Genomic DNA, 18663 nt, shown 5'->3' with positions numbered 1-18663 from the left:
AATGTAGAGATCATGATATATATACAGTACATTTCACTATGGAAAAGGCAGAGTGAAAATAGCACCCAGTATTGAACTTTATTATTCCTAGGATTCAGAGCAGGTTAAGAATGCTGAAGAAAAACCATAAACAATCTCTTATATTAAAAAATAACTCAATAAATCGTGCCTCCCCAAACACCAGGAGGAAATTCAATCTGTCAGTCTTTCCATGTTCACTACTACTAATTATCTCAGCCATTAGAATACCTATACCACACACTTCCAAATTACTTGGATCCTATCCATACATGATTTGTGCTCCTTCCAGGGTATTGCCTGACAAAAGGTTCCTCTGAAAGTCATAGAATCATAAAGTTGGAAGGGGCCATCTGGTTCAACTCCTTGCTCAATGCAGGATCAACCTAGAGCATCCCTGACAAGTGTTTGTCCAGCCACTGCTTAAAGACTGCTAGTGAGGTGGAGCTCACCACCTCCCTTGGTAGCTGATTCAACTGTTGAGCAACTGTTATGGTAAACATGTTTTTCCTAATATCCAGCTGGTACCTCCCCATCCTTAATTTAAACCCATTATTGTGAGTCCTCTCCTCTGCTGCAAACAGGAATAGCTCCCTGCCCTCCTCTAAGTGATAGCCCTTGAAATAGATCCAGGTGGGCAGTCATGTTGGTCTGAAGCAGTAGAACAAAGCAGGAGTCAAGTTGTACCTTTAAGACCAACAACGTTTTGTTCAGAATGTAAGCTTTTGTGTGCTAAAAGCACACTTCATCAGAAAACAGGGCTGCTTACCATTCCATCATATTCTCTGATGAAGTGTGCTTCTAGCACATGAAAGCTTACATTCTGAATAAACCTTTGTTGGTCTTAGAGGTGAAACTTGACTCCTGCTTTGTTCTAGCCCTTCAAATACTGAAAGACAGCAATAATGTCCCCCCTCCTCTTATTCTCCAGACTGAACATTCCTCTTAGCTAGCTGATTGGTGGGTCATTAAAACTTGTGCTTACCATGCCACCAGACATGGTATTCTCTAGGAATGAGACGGCCACTTCTGCTCCTGCCACAAAGCCTGCTCTCATTGCTGTTATAGAAGGCCACTTTAAAGCTCCTTTTGAAAAAGCACATACAGACACTACTGCTGACTTGTCAGGCTAGTGATTGATAGTTGGCTTGCTGATGAGGGCAGCTATCATTTTCTCCTTCTGTTAATGCTAAAGTAGACATGACAGTATCATCTGCCACAAGGATGCCACCACCATTTAAAAGTGATTTAAAATGCCACTGCAACATGTTACTCATTTCCCTGTGTGTGTGGGTGCAGCTATTTCAGCGCTTGACAAGGTGCTGTGTTAGGGTTGCCAACCCCCAGGTGGGGGCGGGGGATCCCCCGGTTTGGAGGCCCTCCCCCCGCTTCAGGGTCGTCAGAAAGCAGGGGGAGGGGAGGGAAATGTCTGCTGGGAACTCTGTTATTCCCTATGGGGATTTATTCCCATAGAAAATCATGAAGAATTGATCCACGGGTATCTGGGGCTCGGGGGGGGGGGCTGTTTTTTAGGGTAGAGGCATCTAGTACAGCATCTAGTGCCTCTCCCCAGAATACCCCCAAGTTTCAAAAGGATTGGACCAGGGGGTCCAATTCTATGAGCCCCAAAAGCAGGTGCCCCTATCCTTCATTATTTCCTATGGAAGGAAAGCATTTAAAACGTGTGGGGTCCCTTTAAATGTGATGGCCAGAACTCCCTTTGGAGTTCAGTTATGCTTGTCACAGCCTTGATCTTTGCTCCACCTCTAATGTCTCCTGGCTCCAACCCCAAAGTCCCCAGCTATTTCTTGAATTGGACTTGGCAACCCTATGCTGTGTGCCTGATCAGGATTGGGCCCTCACAGCATTTTAAAATCAATTTAAAATGGTAGCAGTGTACTTGGAATAGCAACGAGGACACCATCATGTCTATAGTTTGGCCCTTATACCCTCTTTTTTCACACAGTTCTCCTCCTGTCATCCTCTGTCTTCATTTTATTTCCATATTCCCCATGGTTTCTTAAACCTAAATCCCTCTTCCTTCTATTCCCTTTCCCTATTTCTACTCAACATTTTCTTCCCCATTCTTCCTCACCCTTTATACTTCATGGGATTTTTAGTTCTGTTTTCTTCTCTCCTTCTCTTTCCTCTTATTATTCAGTCATTTCCTTGTCTATCTGCAACAGTCTTCCATATGAGCAGGACTCAGTTTAAGCCAGAGTTTTTGAGGACACAATTCTAAACTTTTTTCCATTCTAGGACTCAGCTTGAGGACACATGAAATAGTAATAATTAATGCAGCTGCAAGAATATGGGCTTTTCACTCATCTCAGAGTAATCAAAAATCAATATAAGATAAATGCAGGTCTTTTTTTATTAGCAGGAACACACAGGAACTCAGTTCCAGCTGGCTTGGTGTCAGGGGGTGTGGTCTCATACACAAATAAGTTCCTGCTGGGCTTTTTCTACAAAAAAAGCCCTGGATAAATAGGTTCCCAGATACAGAAAGGCTTGTAAAAAACACCCAAAGATTTCAGGGGACTGGGCTCTTTTAAAATAAAACCTTTTCCTCAGTTGTTTTCCTCTGAGTTTGATACTGTTTTCTGGTGAATAAGAACACACAGATCACTGAGGTAGGAGTATAAAAATAAGCATATATATATTTTTTATGCAAATCTTTGTTATTTATATATATATATATATATATATATAAATAAAACAAAGATTTGCATAAAAATAACAAATATTTATGTACAGATGGTTTTTAAAGTTCTGCAGCTCTGATCTCACAGGAGAAGCCTAGACAGTCACAGGAGAAGCCTAGCTGAGAGACTTAAAATTAAATTAGTTTTAATGGCTTCAAACTGTTATTTAAATTCTCTTTAATACGTGCAATTACAAACAGGCTTTCACTAACTAGTCATCAGGCTATACCCTTTCACACACAGGGAGGGAGCTACTCACGGCAGATCGCCCTTTCTCAAGAGTCAGTTAATAACATCCACATTAAATTTTCTATTGATGTTTCAAACACAGATCTGTGTGTTTGAAATTTCTCCCCAATGTGCTGTTCTATCTGTGATTCATGGTCTGGTTATTATTACCAGACCTCCTAACCAAGTTGTCTGTCCTCTCTGAGTTCAAGTTAAACCACTCTGCCACACTACCTGGCAGAACTGTCTGCTTGCTTGACGAGGAAGACCAAAAATTAACTGCTGCTGTGCTTCTCTGCAGTATTCCATCCCCAATCTGGGTGCTAGACCAGCACTTCCATAGCGTCAGCTGTGAAAGAGCTGGTTCTGTTCACTTTTCAGAAGTAGGACATTGTTCTGTCTGTTACAGTTGCATTCAGACACCATGACAAACAGGTTTGTCTGTGACAGACATCAACAGTTTGTTGCTGCCCTTATATGAATGCCGTACCCCTGCTTCTCCTTTTCCCCCTTGTGCCCAGAGGTTTAGAATTTACTGTGTCATCGGCATTTGGATGTCATAGTAATTTGGAGTTTGGTTTAGGACTTCCTTAGGACGGGCACTTCTGAATTAAACTCTCCTGGGGCAAAGGGGGAGGGGGAGGAGACAAGAAAATTAGATACTGGAACACACCAGTATCCCTGGTCATCTTCTCCCTCTCAAAACTTGCTGATCCCTGTTTTATAGAAATTCTCAGTGTCTGTTAAGCTGATGTTGCAGGAACATGACCATGAATCATAGATAGAACAGCACATTGGGGAGAAATTTCAAAAACACATATCTATGTTTGAAACATCAATGGAAAATTTAGTGTGGATGTTATTACGTACACATAGACTGGAGATGCATGTCTCATTTTTTTCTTGCAGTGACAAGAATGGGGTCATTTCTATTTGCATATGTTTATGTATATTTAACTACTGAACTCTGAATTGAACACAATGTGTTTTAAGTACTGGAAGTTTCTTCTTGGGTGGAGGACAAAGTACTACATTGCTACTTTTTATTTTGCCAGTTGCTCAGACCCCTTAGTTAAACAGAAAGAATCCTATAACTTAACTGTTTTAAAATGCTGAAAATAAACTCCCGCAGAAACCTCAAAATGCATACTTTGTAAGATATGTGCAAAGCAACTGAGGAAAATGCATTTACTGAATATAAACCTGTTAAAGCTCTTTGAGGGGGTGAACAAACATGTGGACAAAGAGGACCCAATAGATGTTGTTTACCTTGACTTCCAGAAAGCTTCTGATAAAGTTCCTCATCAAAGGCTCCTTAGTAAGGACAGGTTTCTTACCTGTAACTGGTGATCTTCGAGTGGTCATCTGTGCAATCACACATATGGGTAATCCGCAGGATTGGTCCCAACCTCGGAGAGTTCAAAGCAATCTTGATCGCAGATCTGGCGCGCCTCCCACTCGTCCTGGGGAGGAGGCAGGCACTGCGCATGCCTGGACGAGGGGGAGGCGCCTAGCCACTCAGTTTCTTCCCGCCGCCGGACAGGTGGAAAACGAATGTGCTAGATGAGCGTCCAGCAGCGGGGAAGGCTGGGTGGGTCTGTGTGATTGCACAGATGACCACTCGAAGATCACCAGTTACAGGTAAGAAACCTGTCCATCTTCTTCGTGGTCTCTGTGCATTCACACATATGGGTGATTAGCGAGCTATTTCTTCGGAGGTGGGTGCTGGATCTGTAAGAATATGCATGGTTAGGACAAAAACATAAAGAGTATAGTACTCACGATGGTTAGTCGAAGATGGAGCGCAGCACTGCTTGTCCGAAGGAGGCATCACGCCGGGCACGGACGTCAAGAGCGTAGTGCGAGGCGAAGGTAGATGTAGAGGACCAGACGGCTGCAGCGCAGATGTCCTCTATAGGGATGCCCTTCATGAAGGCTGACGAGGTAGCCACGGCTCTGGTCGAGTGGGCTCGTATGTGTTGAGGAACTGGCTGTTTCGCCAGTTGGTAGCAGAGTTCAATAGCGGCAACGAGCCACTTGGAAAGTCTCTGAGTAGATATTTTGCTGCCCTTGTTGTGGGCGGCGTACGCGACAAAGAGTCTAGGGTCTGTACGGAATTGGCGGGTTCTGTCTATGTAGAAGGCTAGAGCCCTACGTGCGTCCAGGTTATGGAGCGCCCTTTGCCCTGCATCCGCGGGGTGCTGAAAGAAAGCTGGTATGGTTGATTGTCTCCCCAGGTGAAAGGGAGAGACGACCTTTGGCAGGAATGTCGGGTCGGGTCGGAGGACCACCGTGCTATTGTGAAAGATCGTATATGGTGGGTCCGCCCTGAGTGCACAGATGTCGCTGGCCCTCTTGCCTGTGGTGAGAGCCGTGAGTAAGGCTGTCTTCCATGACAGCAGGTGTAGTGGAATAGAAGCCATGGGCTCAAAAGGCGGTTTCATGAGCTGGCTTAGGACGAGAGAAAGGCTCCAGGTAGGAAGAATTTGTTTGACTGGTGGGTGTAGGCGAATGATGCCCTTGAGGAAGGCTCTGGTAGCATGGTGAGAGAAGACAGTCGTGCCCCCAATGCGGGGGTGGAAGGCTGAGATGGCTGCCAGGTGAACCTTCAGTGAAGAGTATGAGAGCCCCGCCCTAGAGAGCGTTAGGGTATAGGTTAGCACCTGGGATATGGTGGCGCAGCTAGGGTCGAAGTTGTGTTGTGAGGCATAGTGAGAGAAACGCTTCCACTTAAGTAGATAGGATTTTCTAGTGGATGGCTTCCTAGAATTCACTAGGACCTGGCGGACCTCAGGGGGAAACTCTAGAAACTGATCCTCCAGGCTGTCAATTTGAGTGATGCCGGGTTGTGATGCAGGACCTTGCCGTTCTGTTGGGAGAGGAGGTCCTGTGCTTGAGGAAGTAGGAGGAATGTATTGTTGGACAGAAGCAGCAAGGTTGTAAACCATGGCTGGCGGGGCCACCATGGGGTTATTAGAATGCAATTCGTGCGGTCTACTTGAATCTTCTGTAGAACTCTGGTGATAAGTGGAACGGGAGGAAAGAGGTAGTGGAATGCTCCCTTCCACGTTTGGAGGAAGGCGTCCCCTTTGGAGAGTTGAGACGGAGGACCCCTCATGTAGAAGTGGATGCATTGGGCATTTGACGGTGAAGCAAATACATCTACTTTCGGGGTCCCGAAGATGCTGAAGATCTGTCGGATGTATTTGCTGTTGATGGACCACTCGTGGTTGTTGGTCGAGTGGCGGCTCAGGGCATCTGCCTGGGTGTTTTCGGTTCCTGGTAGGTGAACAGCCGTGAGGAAGATGCCCTGGCTTATGCTCCAGTGCCACAACGCCAGGGCCCTCTTGCAGAGTCTGATGGAGGCGGTGCCTCCCTGCCTGTTGATGTAGAAGACCGTGGCGATGTTGTCGGAGGTGACCTGGACGTGCTGGTTCCTCAGCGATGGGAGGAAGGACCGTAAGGCCTTGTGCACTGCGAGGAGCTCTAAGCAGTTTATGTGGAGAGAGCGTTCGTAGTCTGACCACTGGCCCTGTACTGTGAGGGCTCCCAAGTGGGCTCCCCATCCCCACTTGGAGGCGTCTGTGGTGACAATCACCGAGGGGGGTGCCTGTTTGAACGGCATGCCCTTGCGGAGGTGACGTTCCATTGTCCACCACTTGAGGGATGTTATGATGTGTGGCGGGAGGGTGAGTAGCGTGGACTGGTGCTGTGTGTGCGGATGGAAGGTCCTGACGAACCACATCTGCAGGGGTCGCATGTGGAGCTTCGCGAAGCACAGAACTGCGGTGGTTGCTGCCATGAGGCCTAACATTCTCTGGAATGTGAGGGCTGTTTGAGATCGCTGGGCGATGATGGTGGTGGCCAGAGACTGTATACCGAGTACTCTGTCCTGAGGTAGGGAGGCCGTTTGAGAGACTGTGGAGATGTCTGCTCCTATAAACTGGATTCGCTGGGTAGGAACCAGTTTGGACTTTGATAGGTTGACTTGGAGGCCTAGGGTGGCCAGGAGAGAGAGGGTAGCGGAGACGTCCAGTTGCAGCTGTTCCTTTGAGTGTGCGACGATCAGCCAGTCGTCTATGTACGGGTAAATTGATATGTGTTGCTGACGTAGTGTGGCTGCTACCACTGCCATACACTTGGTGAAAACCCTCGGGGCTGTGGATAGGCCGAACGGGAGGGAGCAGAACTGGAAGTGCTGTTCCCCGATGGCGAACCTGAGAAACCTTCTGTGACGGTGATTGATTGTGATGTGGAAATAGGCATCCTGAAGGTCTATGGACGCCATCCATGCTTGTTCTGGGATGAGCGGGAGGATTGCCTGGAGTGTGATCATACGGAATTTCTTGTAGGTTATGTGCAGGTTGAGTTTGCGGAGGTCGAGGATGGGGCGGAGTCCACCGTCCTTTTTTGGCACCAGGAAGTAACGGGAATAAAATCCGGTGCGATGGTATTGAGGTGGAACTGGTTCTATCGCGCCTTTGTGCAGCAAAGACGCGATTTCCGCCTGCAGGGGAGTGGACGGAGGTGTGGTGAGGAATCTGTGGTGTTTCGGAGTGGATGCGAATTCTATTAGGTAGCCCCTTTGAATGATGGCGAGGACCCAGGAGTCCGAAGTGATGTCTCTCCAGGCAGGGTAGAACGGTTGCAGACGAGTGTGTGTGGAAGGCTGCGGCTGATGGGGGGAAACTGGACGGCTCGGGGCAGGGTGGTAAAAGAGACGGTTTGGAAGTAGCTGCAGGTTTCTTGGCTGTTTGAGGGCGTCGGTGCTGAAAGGAGGGTTTAGATTGTGGTGGTTTGCGTCGCCATGGCTCCTGTTGTCTCGGGGACCTGGTTCCCTTATAATGGCCGGGCCTCCAGTTCCTGTGCCTGCTGAATTGGGTTGGATGTTGCGAGACTCCCAGTCGTTTCGCCCTCTTCCTGCCATCGTCTACCGATGTGAGAATGTCATCCGTAGTTGCATTGAATAAACCAAGGCCATCGAAGGGCAAATCCTCAACCTTGTACTTGATGTCAGGTTGAAGGGACGAGGATCTAAGCCAGGCGTGTCTGCGAAGGGCTATGGCTGAGGCCAAGGTTTTTGAGGAACACTGTGCAGCGTGACGAGCGGTGTTGATCTGCTGCTTGCTTACTCTGGCTAGCTCCTGCAAGGCATTGGTCGCTGATTTCTGGGATGCCTCAGGTAGAGATGGGATCAGTGTGTTAAGGAAGGTGGTCAAGTTGTAGGCGTATGCTGAGAAGCATGCCATGTAATTATGTATTTTAGTCGTGGCCGTTGTGAGGGAGTATATCTTCCTCCCAATGGTGTCGAGCTTTTTGCCTTCCCGTTCTGGGGGCACTGGGTGCCTGGTTTGTTTGGACTTCGACGAAGAATGGACAATGATCGAGTTCGGAGCCGGGTGTGTGAATAGAAACTTCGAGTCCGGTGCGTGTATCTTATAAAGGGCTTCAACCCTTTTGGATGTTGGTGGTACCGATGCCGGTTTGTCCCATGCTTCCTTGAGCGTTTCCAGAAGGACAGGGAGCATGGGAAGAGAAGAGCTTGATGGTAGATCCGCATGAACTAGGTCGAATACGACGTCCGAAACTCTGGGCGCGTCGGTGTTGAGCTTCAGGTTCAGTGAGTTCGCCATATTCGAGACGAGGTCGAGGTATGACTTTGGGCCCTCTGACGGCGATAGTTCCGCTGGCTTTGCTATGTCGGAGTCCGGAGACTGTAGGTCCGAGCCCGAAGAGTGGTCGGAGTCGGAGAGTTCCTGCTCGGAGTCGTCCTCGGTTTCTTGGTGCGGGTCAGGCTGGGGTTGGAGGGGTGCCGGCTGTTTGTCAGGAACAGCGCGCACGGATTCGAGTGGTGAAGGGAGTTTCGGTTCGGCGCTACGGCGCGTGGGTTCGTCACGATGCCGAAGCAATGTGTCCGAATCAGGGTGATGTCTGCGTGGAGACACATCTCGGTAACGGGTTCGGTCTGGTCTGTCCATGCGGTCCCGGTACCGAGGAGAGTCATGATAGCTGCGGTAGTGACGGTCTCTCGGGTCTGTGCGGTAGACCTCGTAGGACGGAGATCGTCGGTGCCGTCTTCGGTCCCGAGGGGACGGGGACCTGGACCTCGATGGGGAGTAATAATAGTATCTCTCCCTGCGGCGGCTGTGTGACCGTCGGCGACTGCGGGATCTTGGTCTGGTTGGAAGGACTCTAGGAGTCGAAGGCTCTCGGGTCAGAGCGGGGGCGTCCAGTGGTTGTGAGAGATCCACGAATTTACGAGGGTCGAGAGGACGGTGACTGCTGACGGATATAGGAGAGTGGGTCTCCAGTATCTGGTCCGGTGGAGAGTTCGATATCGATGGGGACTTAGATGAGATGCGCACGATTTCTAACGGTGTGACAGACGGTGTTGCCGTCGACTTCGATGTCGGAGTTTTCGGGATCGAGCCCGAGCCGTCTGCGGTCGGGTTCGATGCCTTCTGTTTAGTTGCGGTCGAGCTCGTGGTCGGATTCGAACCCGAGTGTTGTCCGGTTTGATCTGATGGCCGGGTCTTAGGCTTCTTGGAGCTTACATTGCCCGTCGGGTCCGCGTGGGCAGAATCGGAGCGGCGGCGCTTTCTGGTGTCATCCGACTTTTTGGTGTGCTTGCCAGACTTGGGCTTGCAGGGACCTTGAGTCGCAGAAGCTGCCGACTGCGTCTCTCCCGCGAGAAGTGGGGAAGATGGCGCGAGTTGTTGTTGTCCGCCATGCGGCGTGGTCGGTCGGAGGGAGGTCTCCATAAGATGGCTCCTGAGCCTCGCGGCACGATTTTTGCGGGCCTGTTTGCCAAACTGGCTGCAGTGCACGCAGGAGTCTGTACGGTGAGTCTCTCCGAGGCAAAAAAGGCAAAGAGAGTGACCGTCGGACGAAGGGATTTTGGAAGCGCAGCGGGTGCAACGTTTAAAAGTTATTTTGTCCCTTCCTTCCATCCGCCCGGGGGGGGGGGGGAGGGAGAAGTCCGGAAAAATAGTAGAAGAGAGGTCTTTTTTTTTTTTATACGATACCAAGGAGAAGGTGAAGATTGAAGCGAAGAATTGAAGCGAAGAGAAGGTGAACGTTGAAGATTGCAATGAAGAGTTGGAGATCAGCGAGGAAGGTGCGATCCGGTCGGCGGTAAGGAAGAAACTGAGTGGCTAGGCGCCTCCCCCTCGTCCAGGCATGCGCAGTGCCTGCCTCCTCCCCAGGACGAGTGGGAGGCGCGCCAGATCTGCGATCAAGATTGCTTTGAACTCTCCGAGGTTGGGACCAATCCTGCGGATTACCCATATGTGTGAATGCACAGAGACCACGAAGAAGATGCTAAAGAGTCATGGAGTAAAAGGACAAGTCCTCTTGTGGATCAAAATCTGGCTAATTAATAGGAAACAGAGACTGACTATAAATGGGCAATTTTCTCAGTGGAAGGTGGTAAGCAGTGGGGTGCTGCAGTGCTCAGTACTGGGTCCCATGCTTTTTAACTTCTTCTTTAATGATTTGGAGTTGGGAGGAAGCAGTGAAGTGGCTAACTTTGTGGATGACACTGAATTGTTCAGGGCGGTGAGAACCAGAGAGGATTGTGAGGCGCTCCAAAGGGATCTGTTGAGGCTGGGCGAGTGGGCGACAACATGGCAAATGCAGTTTAATGTGGCGAAGTGCAAAATAATGCACATTGGGGCCAAAAATCCTAACTATAAATACAAGTTGATGGGGTGTGAACTGGCAGAGACTGACCAAGAGAGAGATCTTGAGATCGTGGTAGATAACTCACTGAAAATGTCAAGACAGTGTGCAAGTGCAATAAAAAAAGGCTAACACCATGCTGGGAATTATTACGAAGGGAATTGAAAACAAATCAGCCAGTATCATACTGCCCCTGTATAAACTGATGGTGCAGCCTCATTTGGAATACTATGTACAATTCTGGTCACTGCACCTCAAAAAAGATATTATAGCATTAGAAAATATGCAGAAAAGGGCAACTAGAATGATTAAAGAATTTGAATACTTTCTCTATGAAGAAAAGTTAAAACATCTGGGGCTCTTTAGCTTGGAGAAATGTTGACTGATGGGTGACATGATAGAGGTTTACAAGATTATGCATGGGATAGAGAAGGTAGAGAAAGAAGTACTTTTCTTCCTTTCTCACAATACAAGAGCCTGTGGACATTCAATGAAATTTCTCAGCAGTCAGGTTAGAACTGATAAAAGGAAGTACTTCTTCACCCAAGGGGTGATTAACACATGGAATTCAGTGCAACAGGAGGTGGTGAAGGCTACAAGCATAGACAGCTTCAGAAGGGGATTGGATAAGCATATGGAGGTCCAGCAGTGGTTATCAGCCACAGCATATTGTTGGAACTCTCTGTTTGGGGCAGCGATGCTCTGTATTTTTGGTGCTTGGTGGGGGGTACAGTGGGAGGGCTTCTAGTGTCCTGCCCCACTGGTGGACCTCCTGATGGCACTTGGGTTTTTTGGCCATTGTGTGACACAGAGTGTTGGACTGGATGGGCCATTGGCCCATTCCAGTCCGGTTTCCACCCGGGCCATGGGATGGAGACATGCAATGGTCACATCCAGGCTCGATTACTGTAACTCGCTTTATGCTGGCTTGCCCCTGAAACTGATCCAGAAACTGCAGCGGGTGCAGAATGCGGCAGCTCACTTGCTGACTGCATCACCTATACGGGTGAGCATACGTCCGGCGCTCTGTGACCTGCACTGGCTGCTTATAGAGTACTGGATCCATTTCAAAGTGTTAGTTTTGACTTTTAAAGCCTTACACAGCCTGGAACCAACATACCTACAGGACGATCTCCTTCCATATATACCCCGGGGGTTGCTTCGTTTGGCCTCCCAGGATCTTCTGACAGTCTCCTGCCCAAGGGATGCTGGTCTTGCCTCTACCAGGGCCAGGACTTTCTTGGTCCTGGCCCCAACCTGGTGGAATCAGCTCCTAATAGAGATCCGGGCCCTACCTGGCCTACTGGCCTTTCGTAGGGCCTGTAAAATGGAGCTGTTCCGCCAGGTCTTTTGAAGATGCAGCGGGCATCCATCTATTAGATCGGTTGGCCTCCCCTACGGCCCACTGCATCACTGTATTGTGGAGTTATACCATCTTGCCCATATTACATTGCTGAACTAACTCACTACACTTACTGAATGTTTAATTGTTTTTTATTATGATTTTGTTCTGATTTTAATTTAAATTGTTGTACTCTGCTCTGAGCCCCCCAAAGGCGGGAAGGGGCGGAATAGAAAGAAACTAATAGCAATAATAAATAATAATAATAATAATAATAATAATAATAATAATAATAATAATAATAATAATAATAATAATAATAATAATAATAATAATAATAATAATAATAATAATCCAACATGGCTTCTCTTATGTTCTTATATTTTTCACTTACGCAACCTAGTCTGTCATTCATATAGGATTATGCTTGAAGTATTTATACTATGAAAATCTATTCTCATAGTGAAATCTTGAATGACTCACTACTTGTGTAACTTGTATAAGGTGTAAATAATTTTATCCATTGCCCCTTTCAGAAATTTCATAGGACATGTGGTCCAGGCAGGTTAACACTACTATATTTTATCACAGGAGTATAATACAGGAGTACAGAATCCTCATTTTTATTCCCAAGTATTAGCTCTTTAAAGACAGCATTCATTTGTAATTTGAATCATTTTGCAGAAAAATAAAATAAATAACAGTAAAAGATACCCCAGAGCTTATTAGATATTTAAACCCATGACTTTACACACATTGCTATATCTTAAGCCGTGACTGATTATTTTGGGAAGATGTGGCAAAACCAGATAAATACAACTCTCTCTCTCTCTCTCTAAAATAGCCTGTACAGGAAACATTCCCTCACCTGATGTTTGTGAATTTTGAGATTTGAAAAGGCCAACAACTCCTTTGCCATGAAAGCCACCAGCTCGAAGTAGAAGTGTGCTGGTTTTTGGATTTTTCCAACAGACAACTGGTAGGCGATTGTGTCGATAACAGCGTGCTACTCTCTGCAAGCTGCTGTCTTGCACAGACTGAGGTACCACTAGTAACCCCGGATAGCTACAACAATGAGAAAAGGAAAAACGGTAATTAGATGGCTCATGTGTGCTTTGAGGTGAATAAAAAGACCAATATAATTTGGGGGAATGTTTTTTTATATAGTCAGTGAATTAGTCTGAAAATGAATGCAAAACTTACCAATTTGCCAGACTTTACATTCTTCTGCACCAGTTGCCCCACCTGCTGTTTCTAACCATCCCTAATGACACAGAAGAGTAGCAGAGTACCAGACTTCTGCAGAGTCCAACTGCGCTCAGTGTTAAAATGAATTTTATGCAGCTCAGTGTTAAAATGAACAAGCTACTTCACTATGGACATTTATTTATTTATTGCATTTGTATCATACCTTTCTACCCAATGGTGACCCAAAGCAGCTTACATCATTCTCTGCTCCTCCATTCTATCCTCACAACAACCCTGCAAGGTAGGTTAAGCTGAGAGTTTATGACTGGCTCAAGGTCACCCTGCAAGTTTACATTGCATGAGTAGGGATTCAAAACTGGGTCTTCCAGACACTAGTCCAACACTCTTAACTGGTACCCAGATACTAGTCCAACACAGCACTGGCTCTCATAACTGCAGGACTTAATTTTTGCAGTATTTAAAATGCATTCTTCTGAAGCCCAGCCTACAGGAATTGCTATGCCTAGTTCTGTCACTGAGAGAGGTGAGGTTGTCCACAAACACAGAGAGAGGTGAGGTTGTCCACAAACACTTTGAAGGAATTCCCTTCTCAGGGACACTTGCCTAGCCCCATACCATTGGTCCTTTTAGAAGCACAGTTAATTCTTTTTGTTTTGTCATGCCTTTTAACTGTTTTAATATCTGGCTTTCGAATTGTCTGTTACTTGCTTTTATACATTCATTGTTTGATCCATTGTTGATTTAAAACTTTTACTTTGATATCAGTTGCTTCGGAGATAGGGTAGTCCAAAATGACAACCACTAGGGGCAATTTATACAGCTTTATTGTTTTTGTGATACTTTTGAACTATCCTCAATCCAGTCTTCTGTTATTAGTTTGAATGGTGTGCTTGGATTCATGAGACTACGGCAAGAGGATCACTACAGTAACAGCAAGAAACAGCATGGACATTTTATACTTGCCCTTGACTGATTGTTTATAGACACTTACTTTTTATGAACAAGAATGTTTAGATGCACTGAATTAACATACTAAACCACTGCCAGGACTTTGGCAATGACAAGCAACTGTCTCTGGCTTCCATCAAAATCCATTTTAACAGCTCTAAAGCTATAATATGCAAACAGATGGTTATATAAGTTTTTAAAAACTAACAAATTTAGAGAGTAAAGCAGCTACATCTGGGATTTTTTGTTTTGAACAGAAAAGATTCCATGGAAAGTTTAAAAAACAAACAAAAAGAATTCAGTATCTACAGGCATTTACAGAAAATAAAAGAGCATATTTCAAAACTTGTTAACAAATTCCTGTTTTTGGAAACACACAGTATGATTTTGCACTAGAAGCCTGGGGCAAATTAAAGGTAAACCAAGCTCTTATGAAAACTTCTTAGAAAAAAGCAATTACCAGACCTGTATGCAGATTTATTTTACATTTTCTTCAAGAATATTAGGGCTTGGAGTAGCTGTGCTGAGATTCGCCAATAAACTGGAAGGGAAAAATGCCCTACCTCTTTAATAGAGCCTTAATATGTAGAAATGAGCAGGTGAAACTTTTCATGGCATGAAGGTAAATATGATTACATGGTAAATAACATTCAATTAAGTCTCTTTTATGGGGGCAGGGCTTTTTTCAGCAACCCTAGCTAAAGTTATTTTCTGCTTAACTGTTAAAATGCCATCAATATATCTATCAATATAGAATTCTTGTGGCCAGATCTGTGGGTACTCAAATCCAGACACTGGTGCTATGAACAGACAAGACAAATCTTTCTGCAACCCTGAAAATAGCTCTGTTTGCAGAAAATCCTGAAATCTAAAAATAAATACACCGGGAGTGGGGGGGGGATCCCCCTCAGTAATAGCTTTAAGAAATGGATGCCCTCAGTGGATGTTGCTAGGTAACCGCACAGCCTTCAAATCTTGGTTTCTGTCAGTAAACAAAGAAGGGATTAGGGCCCTCTTCAGGGCTATTTTGGATTTTGAGGGAAGACTTACTGGGGACAGGCCCAGCAGCAACCACCAGACAACTTGCTACTGTGCAATCTGTATGACTCACCGAGGCCCAGCTGCTTGTTACTTCTCAACAGCAGCCACCCCATAAAAGCCAATGTGTTGTAGTGCTCAGATTAGATTAGAGTTTCAGATTAGATTCTCAGAGACCCATGTTCAAATCCCCAGTCTGCTATAAAAGCTCAGTGTGTGTCTTTAGTTTAGCCACACACTGCCAGCCCAACCTACCTTACAGGGTTGCTGTAAGGAAGAAATGGAGGAAAGGAGAATGATTCAAGCAAGCTCTTGACAAGAAAGTGAGGGAAAAATATAAATATAGCTGAAGATGAGGGAGAGATAAAAAGTAGGTTGATTGGTGGGTAGGAAAGAAGGAAGGAAGCAGAGAAAGGTGAGGATCTGGGAGTTGTTACAAAGAGATAACAAACAGATGGGAAGGTTGATACAGCACTGTGAAGTTCCCCATTGGGCCACTCTAGCTTGGTGACTGGCAATGCTGAGCCATAGTTTTCCTGGATAAAGGTTGGCAGATGGAGGGAAGGAGAGAAAGTTGAAGATGGGGAGCAGATAAAAGTAAGTTGGCTGGTGGGTGGGAAGGAGAAGCTCATGGAATTCTGGGGAGGGGCTGGAGGAGGCCAAGAGCAGGACAGAGGCAGAAGTCAGGATGCTAAGAAAAATTAGTCTGGGGGGGAAAAATGACTGGGGTGTACCTTCAATCTCTGTCACTTCTCCCTCTTTGGACACAAAAGTTCCTCATTGTTGAGAAGGCAGAACAAAGTTTCTAGTAGTAGGACAGGCTTGCAGAGTATATGAGAGGCTTCTCTGAACCTGTCTTTTAATGGGAAATGACACTCCCAAGATGCTCAGCTAAGTGGCTTGTAAAGATAAACAACCAGTCTACAAGGAAAACAGAAAACTATCCAATATAATAACAAGCAAATAATACAATAAGCAAATAACAAGCAGAGCATAGATTTGTACTGACCTATTCTTTATTATATTATTTGCTTATTATATGGGAAAGTTTTCTATTTCTTTGTGGCTAAGTGGCTCAGCAGTACTTCCCCACTGATAGTAATCTTACCCTCATTCCTGAATAATAAAGCATTTCAGCTTGCAAAGAGAATGGATGATTGGTAAAGAAGGTGCAGGGGTTATCCCTTTTGCAAGTCAGACGTCATAGGGCAATGATGCCATCTTGATCTAGAGAAGTTCAATGGGGTGCAGGGAAGACCCTTTAGGGAATGGCTTGGCACTACATTTGATAGACAACTTTATAAAACTTTAAGAGGACCCCTCAGAAGGTTTCAGAAGGCAGCTGGGTAGATCTGGCAACTGTAGTCCTCATTAAAGTGGGAGCCTGTTCTGCAAATCATCCACATATGATCTGCAAATACATTCAAATCTATTCATATTTCCACTTGTACATGATTACTTGTTTTTATGAAAAACCACTAACACATTTAATAACAAACATCACTTACAGCAGAACTGAAAATTGTAATAGTCAATGGGAACACTATATGATAATCAGATAATTCTGCAAGTACACTAGTATATCTGTGTGCAAGATTTGCAGAATTTTGCAAATTTTATATGCATTTTATTCATTTGTTGTAAAAGAATGGTTATCTATTTGTCCCAAAAACACTTCAAGTGGCAAACAATATGACATTAAAAACTGATATAACAATAAAGTCAATCAAAACAAAAAGGCAATATAAAACCCACTTTAAACAAACTACAAAGAAAACAATATGACATTAAAACTGATATAACAATAAAGTTAATCAAAACAAAAAAGCAATGTAAAACCCACTTTAAAAAAGTAATAGTAAAACTATTTAGCAATATCGAAAATGGACAGCAACCACAAATCATTACTGTTCTTGAAACACCAAGAATGCAGAAGGAGAACCTCCCCCCCCAAAAACTCAAACAAGATAAACAAAATTCCTGAGTGAATTTTTTTTAAAACAAAACCCTCTTACATTTGCAATGTATCATGTGTGATGTACACAGTGGATGATGAACAATATGTTGTCATACAACTTAATTTTTTAAAATAACAATAACACTTTTTAAAAAATAACAATGACTTTTGCTTACCTTCTACAAAGAGAATACATCCTATTCAATGCAGTTATTCGGAAGTACTCTGTTTTTGAGCGAGAAGAACTATTGCTGATGGTCCCCAATCCCAAACGCTGATAATCTCTGAAACAAGCTCTCTCCACTAGCTGTTCCATTGTCGATTTCTCTGATGCCTTCAATGTACCACTGGTGTGCATTTCACTGTCATCTGAAACTAAAGTTGCAATATTTTGCTAATTTGGTATTAGTAATATCAATGAAGAAGAAGAAGAAGAAGAAGATATTGGATTTATATCCCGCCCTCCGCTCCGAAGAGTCTCAGAGCGGCTCACAATCTCCTTTACCTTCCTCCCCCACAACAGACACCCTGTGAGGTGGGTGGGGCTGAGACGGCTCTCACAGCAGCTGCCCTTTCAAGGACAACCTCTGCCAGAGCTATGGCTGACCCAAGGCCATTTCAGCAGGTGCAAGTGGAGGAGTGGGGAATCAAACCCGGTTCTCCCAGATAAGAGTTCGCACACTTAACCACTACACCAAACTGGCTCTCAATGAAGCATGCTCACTGTAGAGCAGAGCATGTTGGCAGCATTCAAATAATGCCTTCTTACCTGAAATATCATCTTCCTCATTGCACCCAGGACGATTTGCCCTTTCTTCTACAATTGTCCCTGTCTTTTTCTTTAGCAAGTACTGTCGGCCAATTGTCATTTTCCCTGCACGTTTAGCTCCTTTTACAATTGTCTTTGAAAGTGTGCTACAATTCAAAACAAAGCCAACATAATTATAATTCCTAGTATGTAAATTTTCACATAGATCACAAGGTCTGCTTGGAGGCCTCTATCCAGAATGTTATGGTTAATGAACCTGTCTAGATCAACTTGCAACAGCAAAAAACTGTAAGCATAAATTACATTAATAAACTGAATTAACTATGCTAAATTTTAATGGACTAATCTAACTCCTAGATTCTGCAGTGACAATGGATATTCAAAACAAAGAGGTTCTATTTGTCTAATCAAGAATCATCCAGCTAGACATGTTTTGCATTTCATTAACATAATACCACAACTTCACATCTGCTTGTAATGATGTTTCATCCAATCTGTGGTAGATAACAAATTTAGGCGACGGGCAGATTTATGCTCGCCTGCGGAGCCAATTGGACCCGGAGCTGCTTCAAGAAGCTCTACAGGATCCAATGCCCCCTGGTGGGTCATTAGATGAGCTAGTTGAAGATTGGTACTCCCAATTCTCTGCTGCCATCAATGACATCACTCCCCGGTGCCCTCTATGTTGCTGTACCAAATCAGCCCCATGGTATACCTTGGAGCTGAAAAGGATGAAACAGTAACTTAGACGGCCAGAGCGAGTGTGGCG

At 45.2% G+C, this 18663-nt stretch overlaps 1 protein-coding gene across 1 annotated transcript in view; it reads right to left on the bottom strand.

Annotated features, from left to right (window-relative positions):
- The window catches only part of SBF2 (SET binding factor 2), a 540115-nt gene that overhangs the window by 55790 nt on the left and 465662 nt on the right, over positions 1-18663 (bottom strand). Inside the window, exons 25-27 of the mRNA XM_060263154.1 lie at positions 17895-18040; positions 17302-17500; positions 12842-13038 (exon numbers count right to left, since the gene is read on the bottom strand). Of these exons, the coding sequence (XP_060119137.1) occupies positions 12842-13038; positions 17302-17500; positions 17895-18040 (542 nt within the window). The remainder of the gene's footprint in view (positions 1-12841; positions 13039-17301; positions 17501-17894; positions 18041-18663) is intronic.

The sequence above is a fragment of the Heteronotia binoei genome, chromosome 21 (assembly GCF_032191835.1).
Source record: "Heteronotia binoei isolate CCM8104 ecotype False Entrance Well chromosome 21, APGP_CSIRO_Hbin_v1, whole genome shotgun sequence".
In the NCBI taxonomy this organism is placed as follows: domain Eukaryota; kingdom Metazoa; phylum Chordata; class Lepidosauria; order Squamata; family Gekkonidae; genus Heteronotia; species Heteronotia binoei.
This window is presented reverse-complemented; position numbering and strand designations above follow the sequence as displayed.